The sequence below is a fragment of the Danio rerio genome, chromosome 9 (assembly GCF_049306965.1).
Source record: "Danio rerio strain Tuebingen ecotype United States chromosome 9, GRCz12tu, whole genome shotgun sequence".
Classification (NCBI taxonomy): domain Eukaryota; kingdom Metazoa; phylum Chordata; class Actinopteri; order Cypriniformes; family Danionidae; genus Danio; species Danio rerio.
The window spans coordinates 15,416,750-15,441,384 of record NC_133184.1 but is presented as its reverse complement, the minus strand read 5'-3'; the positions used below and the strand labels follow the sequence as shown (position 1 = coordinate 15,441,384).

At 35.4% G+C, this 24,635-nt stretch overlaps 1 protein-coding gene and 2 long non-coding RNA genes across 6 annotated transcripts in view; all 3 read left to right on the top strand.

The window, feature by feature from the left end:
* Window positions 1–24,635, top strand: part of LOC141376089 (uncharacterized) — a 1,000,182-nt gene that overhangs the window by 280,154 nt on the left and 695,393 nt on the right. The gene's annotated exons all lie outside the window — the stretch shown is intronic.
* Window positions 5,138–24,635, top strand: part of pard3bb (par-3 family cell polarity regulator beta b) — a 679,872-nt gene continuing 660,374 nt past the window's right edge. For all 4 annotated transcript variants that reach the window (XM_073912548.1, XM_021478865.3, XM_009304543.5 and 1 more), the window contains exons 1-2: window positions 5,138–5,396; window positions 5,829–6,062. In XM_073912548.1, coding sequence (XP_073768649.1) covers window positions 5,946–6,062 — 117 coding nt within the window. In that variant the 5' untranslated portion in view covers window positions 5,138–5,396; window positions 5,829–5,945. The remainder of the gene's footprint in view (window positions 5,397–5,828; window positions 6,063–24,635) is intronic.
* Window positions 9,963–11,636, top strand: LOC141376088 (uncharacterized). Its single transcript, XR_012385232.1, has 3 exons — window positions 9,963–10,093; window positions 10,195–10,407; window positions 10,521–11,636. It is a non-coding gene; the product is annotated as an uncharacterized lncRNA (long non-coding RNA).

Genomic DNA, 24,635 nt, shown 5'->3' with positions numbered 1-24,635 from the left:
AAATGATCGAGTTATCTTCTGTTCTGTCTTTTGAAGCAAGTTAATAATGGTCGTCCATTATTTATCCATATTTTGATTAAAAGTCCAATTATGAGAATTTTTTGAGCTGAGATATTAATGTTACATCCACAATTTTTTGCAGTCAGTCTGATCAACACATAAAATAAAAAACATTACTGCGAAAAAGACATTACTTAAAAAACATTACTTAAAAAAGAGCAACCACTGAACAAGAATAATACATGTGCCCTCTTCATTGCAGCATAGCTACTGCCTGCCTCAGCTCATGTCTTTTCAGTGTGGTTTTATGTCAGATCTTAGCACTCAATAAGTGACAGACATATGCGAATTACATTACCTATCATATATGCAAAGTGAATACATAATAAAAAATGTCTATAATATATAAAACATATAAATAAAGCATTACATTGGTAGCATGCATTGAGTAAGCAAAAGGTACGCACTCAGTTCAGTTTGCAGGGGATTGAGCCGTGAGGCAGAGCTCGGTGCTGTCTCACTTCACTGTGTCTCACTATGTTATAATTGAACAGGAAATACGCAAATAACATCAGTTTTGATTATTAAAAGAATTGAAATCATTTGAATCATACATAAATTCCATCTATAGCACAGATCAGTGGACAAATATTTATTTTATCATTAGTATACATCTCATGAATGCAGGTGAGGATGATGACAGGTGAGGCACGTCCCTGGTGCTTATATATGCTGAGCACTTTAAATATATTTGGTGTGTATAATTCATTATTTTTTCTTTTTTTTTTCTTTCTTTCTTTTTTTCTTTCTTTCTTTCTTTCTTTCTTTCTTTCTTTCTTTCAATAATTTTCTTTTTTTTCATTTATTCATTCATTCATTTATACATAGATACATAGATTCATACGTTGATTTATTCTTTCTTTTTTATTGTTTTATTCTTTTTTGCCATTTTTAGTACAATCTGTTTTTTTCATTGTTTAGCCATTTGCAAAACTGAATAAATGACTTACTTTCCACACAGAGAGAGAGAGAGAGAGAGAGAGATGTAAACAATGATTTTTTAAGAAGTTAAACCATTTTTAAGCACTGCAATTAACCTCAGGTTCCTTTGAGTGAATTAGTTACTGAAGTAATCAACTATCTGATGCTCCTTTAATATGCATTAAAACATGATTTTCATAGGCATACCTAAAATTAGATCTATCTAACTATAATCCTGTAATCCTAAATGGCGATCCTCTTATACTAATCTTTGCTTCAATGTTTTTCTCATTGAGTCCCATGGAGACAGAGATAGCCTTGGTGACGCAAAGCAAAGAGACATTTTTTTTGGGGTGGGTGGGGGTGAGTTGTAAATGAGTGAGTTGTAAAATGATGGATGGTTGGAAGAAGAAACAGAACAAACCTTTTTACTACAGCAAAAAAGAGGTCTACTGTATGTATATAATGGAATCACAATGGAATGGCAAGTGTAGAATGCCATTATCTCGGGATCTTGGCCTGCTTTGCATCTAAAAATAAAATGTGCTGATGGTGTAATCATGTGCAAAGCTGATAGCATAATTCCCCTAAAGATTGAAAAATCTCTGCAGTAAACACAGCCTGCACGATTAATTGATTTGCACAATTAAACATGTAGCCCAGCGATTCTCGCAACCATCTATTGTAATAACTAATTCTTGCATAACATCAAGGTTCAATAAAAGATTGTAAGCTCCAGGTGCAACCAACCCCCCGGTGTCTGACAATTATCATTGATTCTTCTTTCATAAAATCTGTTTCTCGAGCTAATATTATGTCTGCATTGCAAATGATTATTTCATTGGACACGTTTTAATTATTCAACACCAACCTCAAAGTTTTCTTGCATTCACTTCGGGGTCTCATTAGCAATTGAAAGTTTTTCAAGGGAAAGTTTTTTTTCATGACCCAGAAAACAGATATTGTGCGTTCCACTGGTCTGTCAGCGCTCAGTGTTTATCGCTTATGAGTGAGTGAGTTTGTTCCTTTTCCTTATTATTTCTCTCCAGCAGTGATCAACACACACGGACAGATGGATGGACAGAAGGATGGATAAAACCATGGATGAATGGATAGACAGAAAGATGCATGGGGATAGATTCCCCTTTTTTTGCTGAATATTACAATTAATAAAAATTGTATGAGGTTAATAAAAAAAGTCAGATCTGACATTTATGCTTTTACATTTAAGCATTTATTTATAGCTCACTGGTGTCCTGAAAACAACAGTTCATATCTGATGTTTTTCTTAATGTACTGACTTTTGTTGTTTGTAACATTTTAGTTTAGGTAATGTTCTTCATATAACCCCCCCCCCCCCCCCCCCCCCCACCCCCTCTTACTTCTAGTAAAGGATTAATACAAGTTTTTTTCACATCAACATTAAAACAATAAAAATAAAACTTAAAATAAAATAGAATAGAATAAAATAAAATAAAAGTTTTTGAAAATGTCATAAACAAAAATGTGTAAAAAATAAATATATGAAAACACATGCACATGTATTACATGACTAATTTATAGCAGGGGTTGCCATTGCTTTTGGTGCAATCCCTGATTGTGTTATACCTTTAGTCAAATCTGGCCCTAAAGGTTCTTTTAATTTTTTTTATTTTTGACAACACAAACCTTTTTGTTGACCATTGTCTTCTCAGTTCTATGCCAAATGAAGACATTTGCTTCATTATTAATCGTATCTCTTTACCTGCTATCATAACTTTTTGGAATAATATATTTGATGACATTGATTGGGAACAGTTTTGGCTTCTTCTAAAAAAAATATTTTTATCTAATGAAGCTGTTGAAGTCTTCATAAAAAATATTCACAATTGCTACCCAATAAATACCAAACTAGTTAAATTTAATAACAAAATTTCCCCTAAATGCTTATTTTGTACTCAATATGATTAAACACCAAAGCATTTATTTTGGGAGTGTTGTAAACTTCTAAGAGTTATACGTAGATTATTGTTCATTTGGAATTAGATGATAGAAATTTATATTTCCACATGAGTGTACTTACGTAAGTGTTTTGGTGTGACTTTTCAAATTTTATTTTAAAGTTATTTTTTTCCAAACTTCTCCAAAAAAATTATTCTTAGGTTACTTTCTGAATGTAGATCCTTCTTATTGTAAATTTATTATTAATTTTTATTTATTTATTTATTTTTTATAAATTTTAAATCCATAAATGTAAATTTTCAAAGAAACCCCCTTACTTTTTTATTTTCTGAAAAAAAACTTTCTTTGATTTATATGTGAACTTCTTAAAAGACTCTAACAAATATATTGCTTTTAAAACTTTTTCTTGGTGTAAATCATTTAAACTTGTTTAATTTGCTGGAATGTTATTTATGCAACCCTTTTTGTCTCCTTGTTCACACTGTGTTTTTGTAATGTTCTTTCTTGCATAAATAAAATAAGAATAAAATAAAATCTGTGGTGTCCAAACTTTTTGTTATGGAGGGCCAAAAACCAAACTTGATTGAGGGCTGTGGGCCGAAGGTAAATATAGCATATATGTATATATATATATATATATATATATATATATATATATATATATATATATATATATATATATATATATATATATATATATATATATATATATATATATATATACACACATACATATGTGTATGTATATATATATATATATATATATATATATATATATATATATATATATATATATATATATATATATATATATATATATAAAATTTATTTATTTATTTATAAACATTGCTTTATATGAACAAATGCAGTAATTAAACAAACAAAAAGGTTATGCTAAATTCAAAATGGCGAGCTCTGTTAAAGAGATTCTCCCTAATGCTCTCCATCATTTTCTTTTCAGATGAGATGGTGGGCCAAACCAAAGTTAACCATGGCCCTAGTTTTTACATTTCTGATCTATATACAGTTGAAGTCAGAATTATTAGCCCCCCTTTGAATTTTTTGTTTTTAAACATTCAATAAAGTCTTTTTTGTTTTATTTCGGCCAGAATAAAAGCAGTTTTTAATTTTTATGAACCATATTAAGGACAAAATTATTAGCCCCTTTAAGCAATTTTTTTTTTTTACAAAACAAACCATTGTTATTCTAAAACTTGCCTAATTACCCTAACCTGCCTAGTTAACCTAATTAATCTAGAAGCCTTTAAGTGTGTTTAAGTTGTATATTAGTATCTTGAAAAATATCAAGTATTATCAAGTTATTAAAACTTTTATGTTTAGAAATGAGTTGCAAAAAAAAAAAAAATCTTTCCGTTAAACAGAAGTTAGGGAAACTAATAATCAGGGTGGCTAATAATTCAGGGGAGCTAATAATTCGGACCTTGACTCTATATACATGTGCATGTACAGTAACATTATCTTTTTGACAAAATCACGTTTCTATTTATTCATTTTTGTTTACACATTTTGTTTTTGAATTTTTTCAAAAACTTTTATTTGAATATATTTAAGTTTAAGTGATGGTTTGCTTTGAACCTCAAACAGCAAAAGCAAGTGACAAAAGCAAAAAAATGTAAATATATATATAATTTTTTATTTTTTTATCATTAGTAACTATGTTAGTAATTTGTTAATCTGACTTGATTTTTTACATTAGGGGAGTATATCTTTGCTGATATTATATATGACCAATTTTAATGAACCGTTTGCTGACTTAAGACAGTTTAGGTAGAAAACAATCTTTTGTTTATTTAATTTCTCGAATCTCTGTTTTATTTATGTTTTAAACTAATGTATATTAAACCTTGGATCTTGGAAACACACATTTTACAAAATAAAGGTGTACAGAAAAACCAGAGATTTTCACATCTGATGGAAGAACCTTTTTTTGGTTCCCCAAAGAAACACTTATTATAATTCTTAAAATAACCAACCATTATTTCAGTGTCCTAAGATAACTTCCACTTTAAACTTTTTCGCGATTAAAATGTTTCATGGAGGTTAAAGGTTATAAACGGAGCAAGGTGCAACAACGTTTACTTTTTAAGATTTTACATTTGAAAAAGCAGTGTTACAGTATCGGGGTCATGCAGTGGTCCATGTGCAGATGTGAGCTGGCCCTTTAATAAAGTTGTGTGGCCCTGCTCTGTATGTTGGGATAACACTGCTGGAGGCTGATCGGGAACTTCAGGAATGGCGCAAGACTTGCAACCCCATCCAGGCTAAATACTGATGCAAACGCCATCCACATTGCTTAGGGTTTTGAGTAAATGCTCGTCTGCCCTGTGAATCATCGGTAAAGTGGGTAATTGTATAACGACAGCATGACTCCGTGATTTGTGAGGGAATTCAACAACTCGTCGCCAAAGTTTTTTGCCGCTAACCTGCTCGCTTCTCCAGGTTTTATTTGCCAAGTAAGTGCGAAACAGGTTTGGTTTGACATCGAAAGGCACGTAAACGCAGTTTAAACGCATTTAACGTTTAATTTGAGTGTTTTTTCGTGTGTTAAAAGTTTGTGGCGAGTTTAAAAAGTGAAAGGTTTGTCAATAGAGCTAACTAGTTAGCCGCAACAAACGGTACACTTACCGCCTTCATCTCTAACTGTAATAACAAATCCAGGCTGAAAATGTATTTGGATCGTTATTATCTATCCATAGACAGTTTTTTTTTTTTACTTTCTCACCAGCTGTTGATATTGAGCACCCAAGTGTCTATCCAACCATCAACAAGCTGTTTATTAAACATTTTAATAAACACTGCCGTATAGTTATAAATCATATAACGTTATCTGAAACATGTTTCTCGTTTATTTGTTTTACATGCAGTATTTGTTTTTCTTTGTATAGAATTATGTCATCTCTGATGCTGTGAAGTTTGCTGCAAAAAAGCAAATACCACAAACACCTGCTGCTGGAGTTTCTGTAGGGACACATCTGTATTAATCTTCGCTCTCTGGATTAAATATGAAAGTGACAGTGACTTTTGGAAGGACTGGTGTTGTTGTACCTTGTAAGGAAGGATGGACAGTGCGGGATCTCATCCTGCAAGCCACACAGAGATATAGAAAACTACTGGAGCAGGTGAGTTTAGTGATCTTATCAGATTTAAAGGCAGGCACACTGGTTGTATAGTTCTTTTCTTTCTTTCTTTCTTTCTTTAAATTTTTTTTTTTTTTACTTATGTTGTTTTAAATCATTATAATTTGCTTTATTACATGCATCATGACAAAGTAGATTTTTAGCAAACTTATTTTGGTCAACAATGTTAGGATAACTAATAAATCTACAGTAGTGTTCAGATTTTTTACGTTTTTGAAACATTTAGTTTCTTATCCTAACCAAAAGTAAAAACTCTAATTTATTAGTCCTTCCAGGTTTTTTTGCAGAGATATTATATTGACTTTTTGCAGGCTAAAAGCACATTTTAAGCCTAAAATTCATGCATTAATTTTCCTTCGGCTTAGTCCCTTTATTCATCAGGGGTTGCCACAGCAGAATGAACTGCAAACTTATCCACCATATGTTTTAAACAGCGGATGCCCTTCCAACTGCCACCTAGTACTGGGAAACACCCGTACACTCTCACATGCACACACATACACTACGGACAATTTAGTTTATTCAATTCACCTATAGCGCATGTCTTTGGATGGTAGGGGAAACTTGAGCACCTGGAGGAAACTCACATAAACACGGGGAGAACATGCAAACTCCACACAGAAATACCAACTGACCCAGCCGGGACTCGAAACCAGTGACCTTCTTGCTGTGAGGCGACAGTTCTAACCATTGAGCCACTATGTCGCCTCAAGCCTAAAATATATTTATCAAAATATAGCATTGTTTGCTTATTTACTTTTTTTCTGTAAAATGGCTGAATTATTGTAAAATATTGTTATCATTTAAAATGATTGTTATTTCAAAATAATTTATTTGAATAGATTTTAGGATCTAATTTATTTATGCAAGGCAAAAGCTAAATTGTCAGTATCATCACTCCACCATGTCACACAATATTTTAGAAATCATTCTGATATGCTGAAGTTCAAAAAACCTTTTTTATATAAGGGTTCAAACATTTTGATGTTTGATTGAGTTTTTTAACAGCAAGCTCAAACAGCATTTTTTTAAACAAAGAAATATAATTTGACATTCTTCCCATGTTAATTTTTCTAGCAAAAGTTCATTATTAAAATTATTTAGTATAATTACCTCACAAAACTGACTTGCATGATTGCATTTCCAAACATCAGGTACCCACATCTCAACTCTAGGTAATTCTCATGGAGTTAACTGCATGTTGTCTGCTCTCATAAAATAAAATAAAGTAGTTTTTCAGCATACAGACACATTAATGTATTGATATATGTTACTTTTCTCCTAGGAAGGGACAATTTTATTATTTTATCAGGGATGGAATATTTGGAGTTTTGCAAATATTTTATGCAATATTTATATTTTTTGCATATTTGCAGTTTTAATTGGAAACATAATAGTACTGTACATTATATTGTTTCTGTCATGATCACCAGTAATTCACTATCATGCACCATACACACCTGTTCCAGTTCTTCTTTGATTATAGAACGTGAAGAATGGTCAGGCAGGTAATGGTCACAATAACAAGCAAATGATAACATACAGGGAGATCCAGATGCGTAGTCAGATAACAAGCAAATGGTCGATAAAGGTGGCAGGCAGGATAAACAATAAAACAAGGCGATGGTCAAAACACGGAGAGACTAAACACGGAAAACGCTTCGTAATGTTACAGGGTATGTACCAAAAAAACTCAGCAAAGTCTGAAACAGTCTGAAAAAGAACTGGAACAGGTGTGTGTGTGTGGTGCATGACAGGATTTGTAGTTCTTATAAAGACCCGGTTGTCTTCCGGGTGATAGTGAATGTTCTCCAGCAATTTTTATGGGTTAGATCGCTGGTTATCATATCGGTTTCAGCCTTGATGTCGCATCGCAAGATATGCAATAGTTGACCAGGAGCCACAGAATTGCAATTACTTACTTCATTTATACGGAATATACAAGATTTATGTAAAAGTACTTTTTGTAATTAGGTAATTCTTACTTAGAATTTTTCTACATTTTTAAAGCCAAAACAAGATTATTTTACTTACCCCATCGGCAGATAATTTAGCTTGTTTTAAGGAAAAAAAATCTTAAGTTGGACCTAATTCTTCTGAAGTTGAAAACAAAACAATATTTTTACTTGATCTAAGAATTTTTAAATATTTGAACTAGAAACGAGACAAAGCAAGATAAGAAAAGCATTTTTTTTCGCAATTGTGATTATTCAATTTCTGCACCTGAACATTGTTGGACTCCACAGAAAACAGTCAAGTAGAGAAATTCAAACTATTAAGTGAAACTGTTTTATTTCGCAATATGTGTAGCAGAAAGATAAAATATTGCAATATCAGATTTTTTCTATATTGTGTGGCCCTAAAACATAACTGTGGTCAGAAGAGCAGTTACTGTTCACACTGATCCCTCAAAAAAGTACAAACATGTTGTTTTTAATGTTGTTTTTAATGTTGTTTTTGTTTATCAAAAACTCACAAAATGCACTCATGGCTTCACAGCTTTTGTTGTTTTTTTTAAAAACCTGCAAAGTTGTTCTGTAATTTATATTTTCTTTAGCCCCGAAAAACATTTTCTGTGTCCCAAATTGCTTGCTATCCATTCTAAATCGTATTCAAAAATAGAATAAGTATGAATTAGTGTAGAACCGTCTGTACTCTAACTGCTAATATTGCTTGTTGGACATGAGTTCGATTAGAACTACAAACTCGGGTAAAATGTGTAAACAAACTACAAATATGGCAGACCCACGAAACCAAAAAAAAGTTATTTGAATGACTCTTATTATCTAGCTAACTGGAAAATCTTTAAATCACATTTTCCATGTTATAATTATTCTGCAACAACAACTGAACTTATTTAAAGATCTGTTTGAATATAACCTTCTGAATGCATAATTATCCAAAGACCTAAGAAGATTTATCTACATGAAAGATCTGCGAATGGCTGATTAACCTGCTGCTGCATCTCCAATAAAAGTGGGTAATTAAATATGAAAGATATGTGGATGATGTGTCGAGATGATTGGCAGGGGGTGTAACGAAGCAACATAATGGTCCGTTAAGTAGGAAGTAGTATGCTCCAAAGCTTGCATACTTCTGTTACACTCTCGGATGTATGTACTACTATAAGTATGCCAATTGCGACACAGCAACTGTCATGCATTTTATTGGAAACTATAGTGTAGTATTAACATATCTTAAAGAAAAATAGTATATATAAAAAACTGACAAACTAGCAAGTTATGACAGAAGTTAAATGTTCAGCTGATCTATTACTTCAAAGCCTGATGTGTTTTGTCTCACATCTTGTACACCTTTATAAAGGTTACTAATAATTCAGGGATTTAATATTTCACTAACCGCATTCAGCGTGGTGTTAGTTAATTAAGTCTCACAGTAGCACAGAATGGCTAAAATCACAGCGGGATTACCACACGTTATGTAATTTAGAATATTTGGATTTTACATTTAATTAAAGGATGATCAAAAATGTATGCTTTACCTTACGGGATTGAGTTGAACTATAAAGACCTCATTCAATAATTTCAAACCTTTTAGTCAAAATCACGTGACAAGAGTCTGATGGGAGCTGAAATGTCGACCTTTACTCTTATAATTGTCAAATTTAAAAAGCGGCCTTTCTCGGATGACGGAAATCAGCGAAGCTGACTTTATGAAGTGAGTCAGGGGCAGATGTGTCTTGTCCAATTTTTTTCTGTGTGATAAATGCAAATCAGAGTTAAAACGTGGCAGCCGTTGGTTCCCCTGAGCTGTGACCCTCTGCCCCCTCATCAGATATTTCCCTCATTGCTGCTTGAGCTTCATTATTTAAATACTACAGCGCTTCGAGTGCCACCCATTTTCTCCTGCATTTTCTCTCAGATCCCCCCCATGGACCGATGGGGACGTGGATTTGACACTCTATTGGCGCATTAGGGTTTAGACGAGCTCCTAATAAACACCAGACTTTTCATCCTGCATCGCTGCAGGAGCCGCTGTGTCCAAATGAGCCCGTAAGATTGCTGCAAGACTTCCTCGCCTTACAATTTACCATGTTATTGCTTTGTCTTTAGAGTGGTCAATTTGACTGATGGTAGACTGTCTTCTTGTTTAGTGTTGAAACAGGAGGAGTGATCCGACCTGGGTGGCGGTGGCCTCATATTGCACCCTGTCGCGTATCAGATAGTAATATCACACGATGAATTTGGCAGGTCAAGGCTCTGACAAGAGATTGCGAGTCAGACCTGTGTATTGCTTGGTTTTTAGTATGCTATCGGTGTGTGAGAGTTAATCGGGCATTTACTCTTAGGGGCCACTGCGTGTTGAGGTAAGCTCAGACAATTTTATTTATTTTTTTTATTTTGGGTGGACACGTCCTTTCACTCAGTCACGTTTTTGTGCGTGCCTAGCCTTTATTTGTGTGTTTGTTATTCCCATCAGCTCAGTGTTATTGGCTGTTAGCCTTTAGGGGAATAGACGCGTGGGTCGGTGACGCACATGAGGAATCGGTGAGGATGGATGGAGCTGCCAGAGGGATCCTGATTGGCTGCTGTCTCCAGGGCCTCATTTTAAGGCCAGGGTGAATGTTGTTGTTTGACTCTTTCAGAGTTACTATGATCTTACTAGTGTCGGTTTGGGTCACTAGTATTGTGCAGTACTGGAAAAGTGGATATCCAACAAGACTATGCTTTAAAGGGACAGTGAAAATTCTGTCATTCATTTTCCTTTCATTTGTTCTAAACCCATTTAACTTTCTTCTGTTGAATAAAAAAGAAGATATTTTGAACAATGTTGAAAACCGGTAACCATTGGCTTCCATAGTATTTGTTTTCCCCACTATGAATGTCTATAGTTATAAGGTTTCAGCTTTCTTCAAAATATTTTCTTTGTGTTCAACAGAGCAAAGAAACTCATAAAGGTTTGTAACCATTTGAGAGTAAACAGTGAGTAAACTTTAATTTCTTGGATTCATTTTTAGCTATCTGATCACAAGGTGTTAGCCAATACACATTAATGTTTCCTCTTGGTATTAATGTGTTCATATGCGTTTCAGATTTGGTCAAAATCCTTCCCTTAGTTCCCTTTTATTTTGTCTTTTTCAGTGTGACGCATGAGTTCTATTGAAGGAATGAACTCATGTTACATCTCTTATGAGTGAGAAGATGTGAGTGGTAATATAATATTGATGGTAATCTTTGTATTTTGGTGAGTGGTGAGGAGGTTACTGAAACGTAACCTGTTACTTGTAGCAAAAATGTAGTGCAAGTAGAGTAAAACTATTTGGTCTAATAATTTTCAGAGTATGAATAAAAAGTATCTCTTTAAAAGGACTCTAATATCTACTATTATGCTGTTAAAATTATTCCACTTTATACCTTGCAAATTAGCTGTGAAAATGTAGCTTACGTCAGTGCCATTTGGTTTTAAGGTTGTTTCTGTGTAAGTTAAAGAGACCCTATTTTGCATTAGAAAGGGTCATATTTTGGTTTTAGGGGTCTCTACAATGCATGCAAGGTCAAAAACTCTTTCATTGTCTTATAATATGCATTTATTTTTACCTAATTATCCCAACGTCTCCCATATGATTTCTTGAGTGATTTATTTGTTCCTAAACCCCTCCTTAGCGCAAAGCTAATCTGCGCTGATTGGACCGATGACACAGTCTTTTGTGATTGGTTGACTGCGTTCAGCGTAAGATTAAGAGAAATGCCCAATGCAGGAATGCTGTTAAACACCAACATACTACTCTACTTTTAAACCTAACCCCAAGTAATGAACTGCAATAGTTTCTGACAAAGTCCCTGTCAAAGTCTAACAAAGTCCCATACATGATAGTCTCTGCTGCTGCTTCCTCTAATAGCAAACAGCCAGTGAATCCTGCATTGTAGGGTAGATTAATGTATCAAAAATGACTGGAACAAACAATAAACACCCCAAAATATTATATATATAAAAAAAATGATAAAATTAAAAGTCAATAAACTGTTTAGTCGGCCATAGAGAAGAGCATTTTGCTAAACATTAAGCCATAAATTATTAAGACATTCAGAACCTATAATCTATCAAATTTTTCCAGGTCGATTTCTTTTTTTTATTTTTTATATATATTTTTTATTACTTGCGCTTTTTGTTATTACTTTATTTTTCCATTACATTAAAATTACTATTTACATTCAAATATTTGTTTAAAGATAATGCAAGAAATGCACTGTTTAAACTATTATTTAAAGGATATACAAGAGCTATTTTATTTAGAAGAAATGCTGCTTATTTTCTACTTTTAATATGAAAAATAGTATTTAAGTTTTTTATTTTGACTTCTTTATATGAAAAGTTTGTTTTAGGCAATGTGTGTTTTAATTTCAGTTGTTCAATATTGATGTTCAATAAATAACTATAGATAGTAGATAGTGTGTGTTTGTTTAAATTATTTTTAAATTGAACAATGCACCCTTCATTCAAAAATCTCTCACTTGTAATATGTGCACATTTTTTACTGTATAATACCTGTTTGTGCAACAAGGGCAAAATAAAATACATTTATTTATTTAAATAAATAAATAAAAAAAAATTGTTCATTAATCATAATTGAGTTAAATTTTCAATTAATCAAGATTTATTTTATGCCAAATCGCCTAATGTGACAGCATTATTTATTTTAAGTTAGAATCTTTGTTTTGTTGATATACTATCAGCAGAAATGTTAAAAAAAGTTATGTTAATTATTTTGAAGTTGTAAATTTGTAATTGAATCTTTTTCTTTTAAAAGCAATACAAAATAGGTAAAAAACGTTGATAAATTTATGCTGTGGCAAAGAAATGAGGAAAATGCACAAAAACATTTGATTTTCATGCTTTATTAATGTTCTGCTTTAGCCAATAATTTTTATTGTTGTGCATTTCTAGAGAATAAATAATTTTGGTGGGCTTTTTAACAACACACTCTGTAAAACCCTGTATTTAGTCAGTAGATTGTGAGTTAAGTGGTCTCTTGTGACTGTCTGAATACATTCGACCACATGATATAATAGGATGATAAACCAAATATAATAAAGTGTTTTTAATTAAATCTGGAAGTGGTCAAAAGCGAAAAAACTCATTAATATTTACACTCATGTCATGTGGTGCATTCAAACCAGAAAGTCAGGTCATTTGTTCTCTTCAAATTTTGTCATGTGGACTAAAAAACGTAATAGTACTTATAAATTAATAATTTTGCTTTAACAAACTGACAATTTCATTAGAATTTTTATGTATAAAATAATTTTGTAATTACAAAATGGGTTTATTTTAGTTTATTTAGCTTTTGTTAAATTGAATTACACTTGATAATTTACACAGAGTTTAGGCTGCTATGTGTCACCTCAATCACAAGAATCAAAGTATATAACTGTAATAGCATAAATACATTTAAGCCACTCCTTAACAGCATCAATAGCTGCTTTTCCACTATCGTGCCAAACCGTTCTAAGAACACTTCGGTACGGTTACGGTTGTTTCTCCACTGAGCCTGGAACGGCGCGGCACGATTACAAACCGTTCTTGGCCCGGAATTTTCGGCACGGTTAGACAACCGTGCTGAACTGTGCTGACAGATTCTGTGTGTTGACGTCGCGACTCGGTTGCTAAGCTACCACAGCTGGCTCAGCAGAAGCGCGCTAGTCATCAGACATCCTCAATAAACTACAGTACATTTAATATAAAATAATGATCCAGGTCTAAACGATATTTGAAAAGGATTTTAAAACCATAGAGCAGTCTCTGGAAGAGAAGTGAATAACTCATCACATTCTTACGAAGATATTTTATTCATTAAAGTTATTATTTTATTGACTTGAATACAGACCTATCGCTTGCCTGAATGTGAGTTTATTGCACGCAGCACTGTATTCCACAGCACAAAACTCGCTCTGATCCGGGAGAGACATGCCAGCGACTTGCGCTGCTGACTTTTTTTTCCTGCTGCGCATCGAATAAAGCGAATCACGCTTTGCATCGTCGATGTCCAAATTCCACAACAACATCACTAAATCCATGGAACACGAACTTGCAGACTCTTTTAACAACGAGGAAATAATTGCACTTTTTATTTCAAAGCCAGGACAGCTTGTTAATACCGGCGAGACCACCTGAAGGACGGCATGTTCGTGTTGTAATGTCGGCCGTCCAAAAGACTTTGCTTGAAAGCTTTACGGAGCGGCACTGTAACTGTCCAAGGTACTGTTGTGTGATTTATATTATAGCATATGCACTAATAAACAAGTCAAAAGAATGAATGAATTAAATAAATATGGATTCTTAAATGTCAGTATTGCTTTTACTTAAAAAATATCAATACGTTTTCACAAATGTTTTATAAAAATAAAATGAGCAATTTTTATCATTTCAGCTAGGCAATTATATGATTCAATTATACATAAGTTATATGACATTTATGAGGCATGTAACATGTTTCTGTGTTTTTTTTTTTTTTGTGGTGATCTTTAATATAGCTACGCAAATATTTTCTAAAACGTCTAGCAATAATTCGCCTACAGCTTGTTAGTTAATTATGAACACAAAAATAATTATAATAATAAAAATAAAATGATCAAAATAAAAAGATAATAGAGCATAATTTTGCTAAATATAATAGTGCTTTATATGCTTTAAATCCTGCGATATATTTTCATATTCGTTTTTTTTTTCACTTGCTGTATTCGTTATTTAATGTTTGAATAGTAAAACAAATAACAGCCATCGCTTAATTGGTTTCATTTTACCATCAAAATGTAGTATATTTTATATCATTATCAACTTTTTATATAAAAACGCAGTGTAATTTAAATAATTGTTTAAAATGAAATAATTTAAGTGCTGTGTTTTTATTAGTGAAAGTGCCCGCTCACCTTTGACAAGGCCTGTCCAAAATTATATTTCTGCCACTATAATGCAAATGCATTATTATTGTTGTCTTATCATTGTTTATTTTTCTGTTATGTTCAGAGATTTTAAATATTATTTATTTCCCCTCCAATTATTTTCAATCATCACGTTACATTTTGGTAATTTTCCCTCCAAATAAAATTTAGCCAGAGCTGCGCAACATATGAATAAATAAGGGTGCACATGTACCTATATTTAGCACCCTATCTATATGATAGAGCGGCATAACAGTGTTTAGTCACATGGTTGCTTTTGCTTTTATGAAAAAAATAAATAAATAGTTTCGGCTCTTATTTAACTTTAATTGAACAAAGGGAGCCGTTTACATTGCGTTACCAAGGCAACTACTGATGCGTTTTGTGTAATGTTTTAAAGAGCTTTGTCGCAGCACGACAGTGGAAAATGAAACCGTATCCGTGCTGTCTGGCCCGGTTTGGCACGGAATGGAACAGTTCTGTTTAAAGAACGATTCAGCACGATAGTGGAAAAGCGGCTAATCTGTCTGTTTATATGCCTAATTTGGCACAAGAAATCTTATCTGTATTTGAAATTTATTATTTAAAACAAAATGTCTAAATAGCTAGTATGGCAAAGGGCTAAACTTCTGGTATATATCTAAACATACTCTGAATCTGAAGAAGAGATTTCATGAAACTAGTTACAGGTATGCAAGCAGGCAAACTCTGAAAAATGACGGATAATGGTATTACCTTCATGAATAGTACTATGCAGTGCAGTAACATTAGGTTTACTTGTGTTCTGTTTATGATTGGAAGCATTGTACCGCAGTATGGTTTTGTCAGTACCGAGAAAGCGGTACAATCGATCTTTGTGATAGATTGTTTTCATTACCCAGTTCTTTTTCCTGTGAGACTGTATGATTCAGAGCTGTTGGTAACTAATGTCCTTCAGGTTTTCCCTGAAGTTTCATTAATAGAGTTTAATAATCATAATGTTGCATTTATTCATGAACGCAAGGAGGCTTCACAAATCACATCTCGGTGCTCTCAGCACAAAATGCAGAACAAGCCGAGCATTATGTTTGCAGGAATACTAACACCCCTCATCAATCAGTGAGCTTTTTTGAACCTTTTGTGAACTTCACCACTCTGCCTTTGCCATTCAGCTTGAAATTCAGGACCAGTATGTTTCATATTTGCTGAACATGCATGGATGATTCCAAGTTGCCCATTCATTGATTACTGTATACATACAACAGACATGCTGAGTTGTCTTTGCGTGTTTTGTAAGGACACCCACATGCTAGAGAAGGCTCTGACAAAGAGTTCGATAGATTGAAATTCATAGAAATGTGTTTTGAATTTGTGGAAAGAGCTGGGTGTGTTTGAAATCAACCAGGAATACTGTGAATTCCTCAATTGGAATGCTGCTAACTTCTGGATCCTGTGAATAAACATCACTTTTGCAAGCCCTTGCTTTTTTCCGCTTCGTGCCGTCTCTACTGTAAATGATAATTTGGTCTTTGAGATCTGTAATTATTCAATTACTGGTGTTTAGCAAAGGCTTCATCTAATCAAACCAGAAAGCTTGGTGATTGTGAGTTAACTGCCTGTGATTATCTGTTTTAAATGCTTGGACATTAGCAAGATTTCAGCGTGTTGGTGGTGGTCTTGTAGATTCTGCTGGGTTATGCTCATCGAATAAGCAGTATGGGCAACTAATATGCTTTTACTGTGGTTGGAAAGTATTAGTATTGCTTTTAATGGTCATAAACTATGCTCAGAGCAGGGTCAATACTGCACTGTTAGCCCAGCATTGTAGTGCAAAATGGGTAATGAATTCAAAACATGTTCTCAATATATTAAACACAGTATAGCAGAACTGAGTTTGACACCCCTGGTTTAGAGTTTCATTAATTCAAAGCCCTAAAGAGTGTTTTAATATGATTGAGCAATACCTGGGTTTCCATCCTAAATTTAATCAAATTTATTCAGGTATTTTTTGTAAAGATGCATCATAGTGGGTGTGGAGCTCGGTCAGCAAAGGGCAGGAGTGGGCGTGGCCAGCAGAGCAGGGGAGAAGGAGGGGAGCGAGCAACTGTTGTCAGTCGGTTCACAAAATGAGACCCAAACCAACAATTTATAGTTTACAAAGTTAAAATGCAAAGAAATAAACAGTAATTTAATGCCCTGCTACATTTGTAATTTCATATACAGATAACCACAATTTATATCATTTTAAAGATAATCGTGTTCATATAAACTCTAAATGAGGACTTTTCCCTCAATCCTCGGGTCTGAATGGAGACTCAGCAGGTCTCTGCCCTGTCTATTTTAACCATTAGCCCTGCTGGTAATCTGGAGGATTTAGGCAAACACAGCAGCAGGGTGATGTCTAAATGTGATCGAACTCCTGAAAAAAGACAACGTCCGCCATTCTCCAACTCTCGTACTGCTCTCCCGACAAAAATGCTTGTAGCACACACACATTTTTGCTGTATCGGCCCTGACAGAATCACGGGGAAAACATGCAACAAACCCTGTGGATCATGGAAACAAACACATACGACCCTTCATGGATGGCTAAATACTGCGTGCCGTGGGTCCGCGGACGTGTCTCACCCAGTCATTAATGTAGAATTTTACAGCTGAGCTTGGCACTGGCAGCCAGGTCTGCTTTGTCTTCGGAAAGCATGTGCTGTCATGAATGTTTAAGAAGCCGGCTCTTCTCATAGGATAAGAAAACTCCGCTATGAATAATAATGAAAAACCGACACATTATCTTTACACTTGCAGTTCTGCGCTACGTCGCCGATTTCAATCCAGCCCCAAAAATCATTTTAATCCCAGAAGCTAAAATTAGCTGACAAAAACTCAAAATTACCCAGTTTTACCCACAATTAGAGCTAACAGGAGCTAACATTGTCCTAACTGATGCTCAACACACACAAATCTGTTAAAGACCCCCCAAAAAAGTACTTAAACGTTTCGTGAACCTTTAAAGATAGATATCTGCTTGCAAATTATATTTTAATTCTGAAGTTGAAATGTTAAATGCTGTTTGCTCTTTTTATTGGGCGCGTAGATATAGACCGCACCTGCTGACTCAGCACATCAGCAACAAGCACCATTAAATCATCAGCATCTCCCTGTCTTATATGTTTTAACTGAACATGAATAAGACATTCATGTTACTGATATGCATATATCACGTAATGACCAATGTTTCAACCGTGAGGAGATGCCACCAGCTTGGTATGCAGCATACTTCTCTTGACCGTTATTTACTTTGTCAGAACAAACAATTTACTACAATAGAATTTAATCTTTAGAGTTTTTATATATATAGCGCCGGCCATGCACTAAACATACAGTTGTCGCTTTAGGACAAAGTGCATGAGAGAGTAAGACCAACGATCCTTGCATGCATGAAATATTGCACATTATGACAAGTTTTGTTTGCTACACAACTGAAAATATGCTTGATATAATACAGTTTTTCATTCAGAATTGTAATATTTTAAAGTACTATAAAGTTTTCTAACTGGAGAGTGACAATCTAGTGGGTCTCTTTAAATTGTGTATTTATGATATAAGGAGGGGTGGCTATGGATGGCAGGGGAGAGATTGTGTTTCAGACATACTCTAACCGGTTAGCATTAAGAAACAACATTTTGTTTTTATGTGCAAAAAATGTTAAAATTATCTTAGCCTTGAAAAAAGAATGATCTCTTAATTTTTTGTGGAGCCACTTAAGTTGTGCTAAGTGTGCTATATTAAGTTGTGCTCTATTAAGCTAACTAAGAACAAAATTTTGAAAAAGCTCACAAAAAAATTGCATACTTAACATTCTTGCAAAACTTCAAAACATAATTTTTTGCATGCTTGAATAAATCCAGAAACAAGTGTGTTTTATTAGAACTATTTTATGTGTTTTTATCATATTTTGAATAAAATGTCTGAGATTGGGACTGTTAGAAGGACTTTTCTCCATCTTTGGTTTGTTGGTATGTTTCATCTTTAGTTGTAAAAATGTTTATTTCAATAAATAGATAATTTTTAGATGTAATATCCAGAGTAAATTGTGTAATCCAATATTTAAGCAAAGCTTGGTGCAAAGTAGACCTAGTCTGACCTATAGAACTTCCACTGACTGTCAGTTTGGTAAAAATGCATCTCAGTTTTTCCTCTGGAAATGCATAATGTCTTCAAAAATAGGTTTCAAAGAGATTTATTTGGTCTTTAAATTACACACCACGAACTCTAGAATGCATCCACTCAATGGAGATTGAACACTGAACGCCATAAGAAAACTAGTTGACTTATTGTAAAAAAAAAAAAAAAAAAAAGATTTTTCAGTTTTTAAAATTGTATATGTTGATTCATTTATATTAAGCAAAGTTTTCTGTACTAAACTCATATTTAGTGTATTCATACAGTGTATTCATATCTTATTACCTTTGATATTAGCAATAATACATAAAGGGTTGTTTTCTGCTCTCTTTTAAAAGCATTGGGCTATTATTTGACTATCATTTGCGTTAGGGTTGGGCCGATAGACGATGTCTTCGCCGATAGACACTGCGATGCTCAAGCCCTGTTTACGCTAATAGATGTTAGTTTTTAAATGCCATTTTAGAACGAAAACGATATCCATATCCACTCTGGGGTTTCACCTAGCATTTCTGATCAGCCGTCCTTTCACACTACTGCTAAAAACACAAGTCACATGACCACACACACACACACACACACACACACACACACACACACACACACACACACACACACACACACACACACACACTTTTTTTCACAGGTGGTAATTATGTGTTTAACTTTTATATATTCATTTATGATTTGGTTATGGGTAAAACAAAGACCATGCGGGTCAAGTAGTTATAACAGTTGGCTACTAATAATTAATTTGTCATGAATTAATTAATTATTCATAATTAATTCACCGCCACAAATGACGACGATGTCATCGTCCATTGCGATGTTTCATATTAGACATCGTATGATGCCAAATTTGTCGACATAGCCCAACCCTAATTTGCATGATAGTGTTTATTTGAATTCAACATTATTTTTCCACGTCCCCTGCGATCTTATCAGAACAGAAATGTCATCATTTTTGGTCCTGAGCCACCAGTTGGAGACCACTGCCATATACAGAATGATTTCCCTATTCACTTTTGCCTAGTTTAATGGATGAGTTAATTACTTGTAGTCTTTGTTGCACTGGAGGCTCAACTTGTCCAAATGCCTGTGAGTTAATAGAGGTTAAGCTGTAGCCTTGCTCTCTGTGTTTCATATTTGTGGACAGTTCGACCTCTTAGCTAGCTGTCACAGCTTGGAGTACAACTACTTGGCTGTGCGTTATCTCAACCGTGATAGAGCGGTGAGAAGTGTTGTTAATTACCAGATTTCCTTCGTTGCCATTGAAGTCTCGGTAGCTCACAGTCTTGCGTTTTTTGTTATGCTAATCGGAAACATTTTCCTGCAGCTGTGTAATTATGCATTTAATGCGTTGCAGGATTAAAGCGAACGAGAAATGGCCTAGATTTAGTTGCGCTAATCTTTAGCCTTTTAAATGGTGCCATACATCAGCTATCACTTGAAGAGAGCGTGGATGCCACTTTGAGGATTTGCTGTCTAATTTTTGCCACATAAATACAGAGGCCTTTAGCTCTACGTATTGTGCTTTGTTATATTCAATGAGGTGTTTTTTCTATTGACCCGGACATGTCAGTTTCCAGCGGGAAGAAAAGATGCCTGTGATCTTCAGCCAGCACTCTCAAGAATGTTCCGGGATGGGGAAATGTGCTCGAGTCGTAGGCCTTGCATACTTAGCATGTCTGCAAGTCTTTGTCCAGAGGCAGTAAATTGTCTGAGAGAGACCTTAAGCGGAGGAAGTGCTTGGGAGTCACTCAGGAAGTTATCAGCCCGTTGAAAAGGGACACTTAATTACCCAGGCAGACGTAGGCCGGAGTTGTGCTGCTGTTTTTTCATTAAGCACAGGAATGCCAGATGCACGAGTGCTGAGTTGGCTGCCAAAGCAGCTGATATCATGCAAAAGCCTGGACTTGTGCCAGCAAGAAAACAATTAGCATACCTCGCCTCAGAGACAAAGTCAGTTAGCATCTGCTCTCAATGAGAAGCATTCCATGCTAGGTGCATGGTTTGTAATGGAAACTACCTTTGCACCTCAAGATGTCCCCGAAAAGTAGCTTGTTCAGCCTTCAGAAAGTTTTTGGCAGCGAAACTCTTTCTCAGAACCATAATTTGCAGTTTTCAGTGGATTCACAGCCACTGTTGTGGTTTTATTTTTCCGTAGTCATTGTTTTCAGTGATAGTCGGAAACATAGCTCTCTCTTTGAAAACATTTCTTGGAATAAACCAAATAAACACAACATGTCCTTAGGCTTGTGAGTAAGCCTGTTTTTTTTAGTTTTATTTTAGCCTTTGCTGGTTTGAGTTTGGGTTAGTTTATTGTGCCTTCTTGCTAAACCTAATGTGTTAATCTATTTGCAAAATGTGAATGCTAATCTGGACTAAAGTATGTGGACACCTGAACATATCATACTTGAATCATTAGTCATTTAGTGGCCTTTTACTCCTGGTCACTTCATGCATCGTCTCTGGTTGAATAGCTATCTGATTTGAAAGGTTCCATTTACATTTGTTCTCTGGTAAATGGATATGATACAGTTCTTCAAATTCGAGCTTTGTATGCAAATTTTATTTCATTTTATTTCATTATTACTATGTTTATTAGAAACGTAAGCTATTTCTTATTTGATATTTAAATATATATGCAGTTTACGAGGCTTTGTGCTTCATTCATGTTCCAGTAATCATCACAAGTACTATAATAAAAATAAAGTATTAAACATCACAAACTGTCATCTGTGGCATTTCCGTTGCTTTTTGAATTTGCTCCGTTATATGATAGTCATTTAACACATAACACACTTTTTCATATGTTTATTTGTAAAAATTTTAGGAGTCAAATTTTTATTTGTAGTTTCAACAACTACAATTAGATTTTTTTGGATTGATTGGATTTATATCCACCTTAAATGCATTTTGGATAGCATTTATACCTGCCCGTTTTATGATTGGATAGCTATCCCATTAGAACAAAAAAGCATGAAGTGACCCATTGTAAAAAGCCAATCTTCAAATTCCTGTTCTATATGCAAAAAACTAGGTAAACTGCTCTATATGCAAATTTAACTAGGTTAAATTTGCCTTCGACCCATGCCTGGTAACTCACTCTGTGTCTGTTCATCGTCATTCCTGAGACCATTACTACTATTGTGGATGTTTGTGTGCACCCAGGTGCATATTGTGTGTTTGAGTGAGATTGTGATCAATAAATACTGCATAATCGATCCCTCCGTGTCAGTCTCCTCGTTACAGAAGACTTCGCCCAACATGGATCCCGCAGCCATACAGGTTTTGTCTCACGAGATCACAATTCAAGCTCAGGTACTAACCACACATCAACAACAATTAACACACCTAACTCAGTTGACAGATGAACTGGTGAAATCACTGCAAAACCTGCAAGCTGCTCCCACAGCGCAACTCACCGCCAACTACTTTACTAGTCAACCCTCTGTGACACAGACCCAGTCTGCTTCTGGCGTTCGTCTGGCATTCCCCGACAAGTTTTCAGGTAACCCAGCTAAATGCAAAGGATTCTTTCTGCAGTGCAAACTGTTTATCGCCCAACAGCCTCATTTGTTTAAAGATGAGAACGGGAAAATTGCCTTTGTATGTTCACTGCGCACAGGAAAAGCTTTAGACTGGGCTACTGCAGTATGGCCAGACAGCACCCCGATATTCCCCTCATTCAATGACTTTCTCAAACGATTTTGCACTGTGTTTGATCATCCTGAGGGTGGTCGTAATGCTGGTGAGGAGCTTTTGTGTGTGCAAAAAGGAGATTGACCCGCAGCTGAATTCGCTCTGCATTTTCGCACACTGGCAGCGCAAACAGGCTGGGCTGATGATCCGCTCACCACACTTTACAGAAGAGCTCTGAGAACTGAACTGCAGAAGGAGATGGCATGTCGTGATAAGGGGAAAACATTGGACGAGTTCATAGAACTCTCAGTCAGGTTAGACACGTTACTTTGCACATGTAACCCTTTGTGCTCTGTCACTTCCAGTCCTGTATCCCCTGAACCTCTCACGGAACCTATGCAACTGGGCAGAACCCGTCTAACCCCTGAAGAGCGTGAACGACGATGGAGGAACCACCTATGCCTATATTGCGGATTTTCAGGACACACAAAGATCCTGTGTCCCAACAAACCTCCACCTAAGGCTCTTCCGGTGAGTGCTACCACCGTATTCACGACTACTAATGATATCATGAGTGTACTTGTCTGCTTAAAACATGAGGATGTTGAAATCTCAACTGTGGCCATAGTTGATTCAGGAGCCGCTGGCAACTTTATTGACTACACGTTTGCTTCAACTCACTCCATCCCTCTAACCTCCTGTAATTCCTCTCTAGCCATCACTGCTATAGACGGGCGCCCCCTGGGGGAAGGACACATAAAATTCCAAACTCTGCCAATATCTCTTCAAACAGGCTCTCTCCATGTTGAAGAAATTTCCCTCCTCGCCATTGACTCTCCACAACACACCATTATCCACGGACTCCCCTGGTTACAACTCCATGACCCTCAAGTTTCCTGGAAAACTGGTGAGATTACCAAATGGAGCGATCAGTGTGTTACCCAATGTCTGCATTCTGTTTCCCCTGTCCAGATCAACACTATAACCAGTATTGAGGATTCCGAGATCGATCAAATTCCCGTGGCTTATCATGACCTACTTGAAGCTTTTACCAAGCAGAAAGCCACTAAACTTCCGCCTCATCGTGAGTATGATTGTGCCATTGAACTATTGCCAGGCACCACACCCCCTCATGGCCGAATCTTCCCTTTCTCTCAGCCAGAAACCAAAGCCATGAACACGTATATCTCAGAGGCGCTGGAAAAGGGCTTCATAAGACCATCAACCTCACCTGCTTCAGCCGGGTTTTTCTTCGTCAAAAAGAAGGACGGCAGTTTACGTCCCTGCATCGACTACAGAGGACTTAACGAAATCACTGTCAAGTATCGATATCCTTTACCACTAGTTCCAGCAGCCCTTGAAAAACTCCGCTCAGCCCAATACTTCACTAAGTTGGATCTTCGCAGTGCTTACAACCTCATCCGCATTCGCCAGGGAGACGAGTGGAAAACCGGGTTCTCTACCATTAACGGCCACTACGAATACCTTGTTATGCCCTTCGGCCTAGCTAACAGTCCTTCCGTGTTCCAGGCTTTCATCAATGAGGTGTTTAGAGACATGCTCAACCAGTGGGTCATCGTATACATTGATGATATCCTTATTTACTCCAACTCCCTACCGGAACATTTTCAGCACGTCAGAGCGGTATTAAAACGCCTTATCCAGAACCAGTTATATGCCAAGATTTCTAAATGTGAGTTCCATCAGACCTGCATCTCATTCCTGGGCTATATTATCAGTTCCGAGGGAGTCGCCATGGACCAACAGAAAGTCAACTCCGTCACACAAAGGCCCCAACCTGAGACCATCAGACAGTTACAACGTTTCCTGGGATTCGCCAACTTCTACCGAA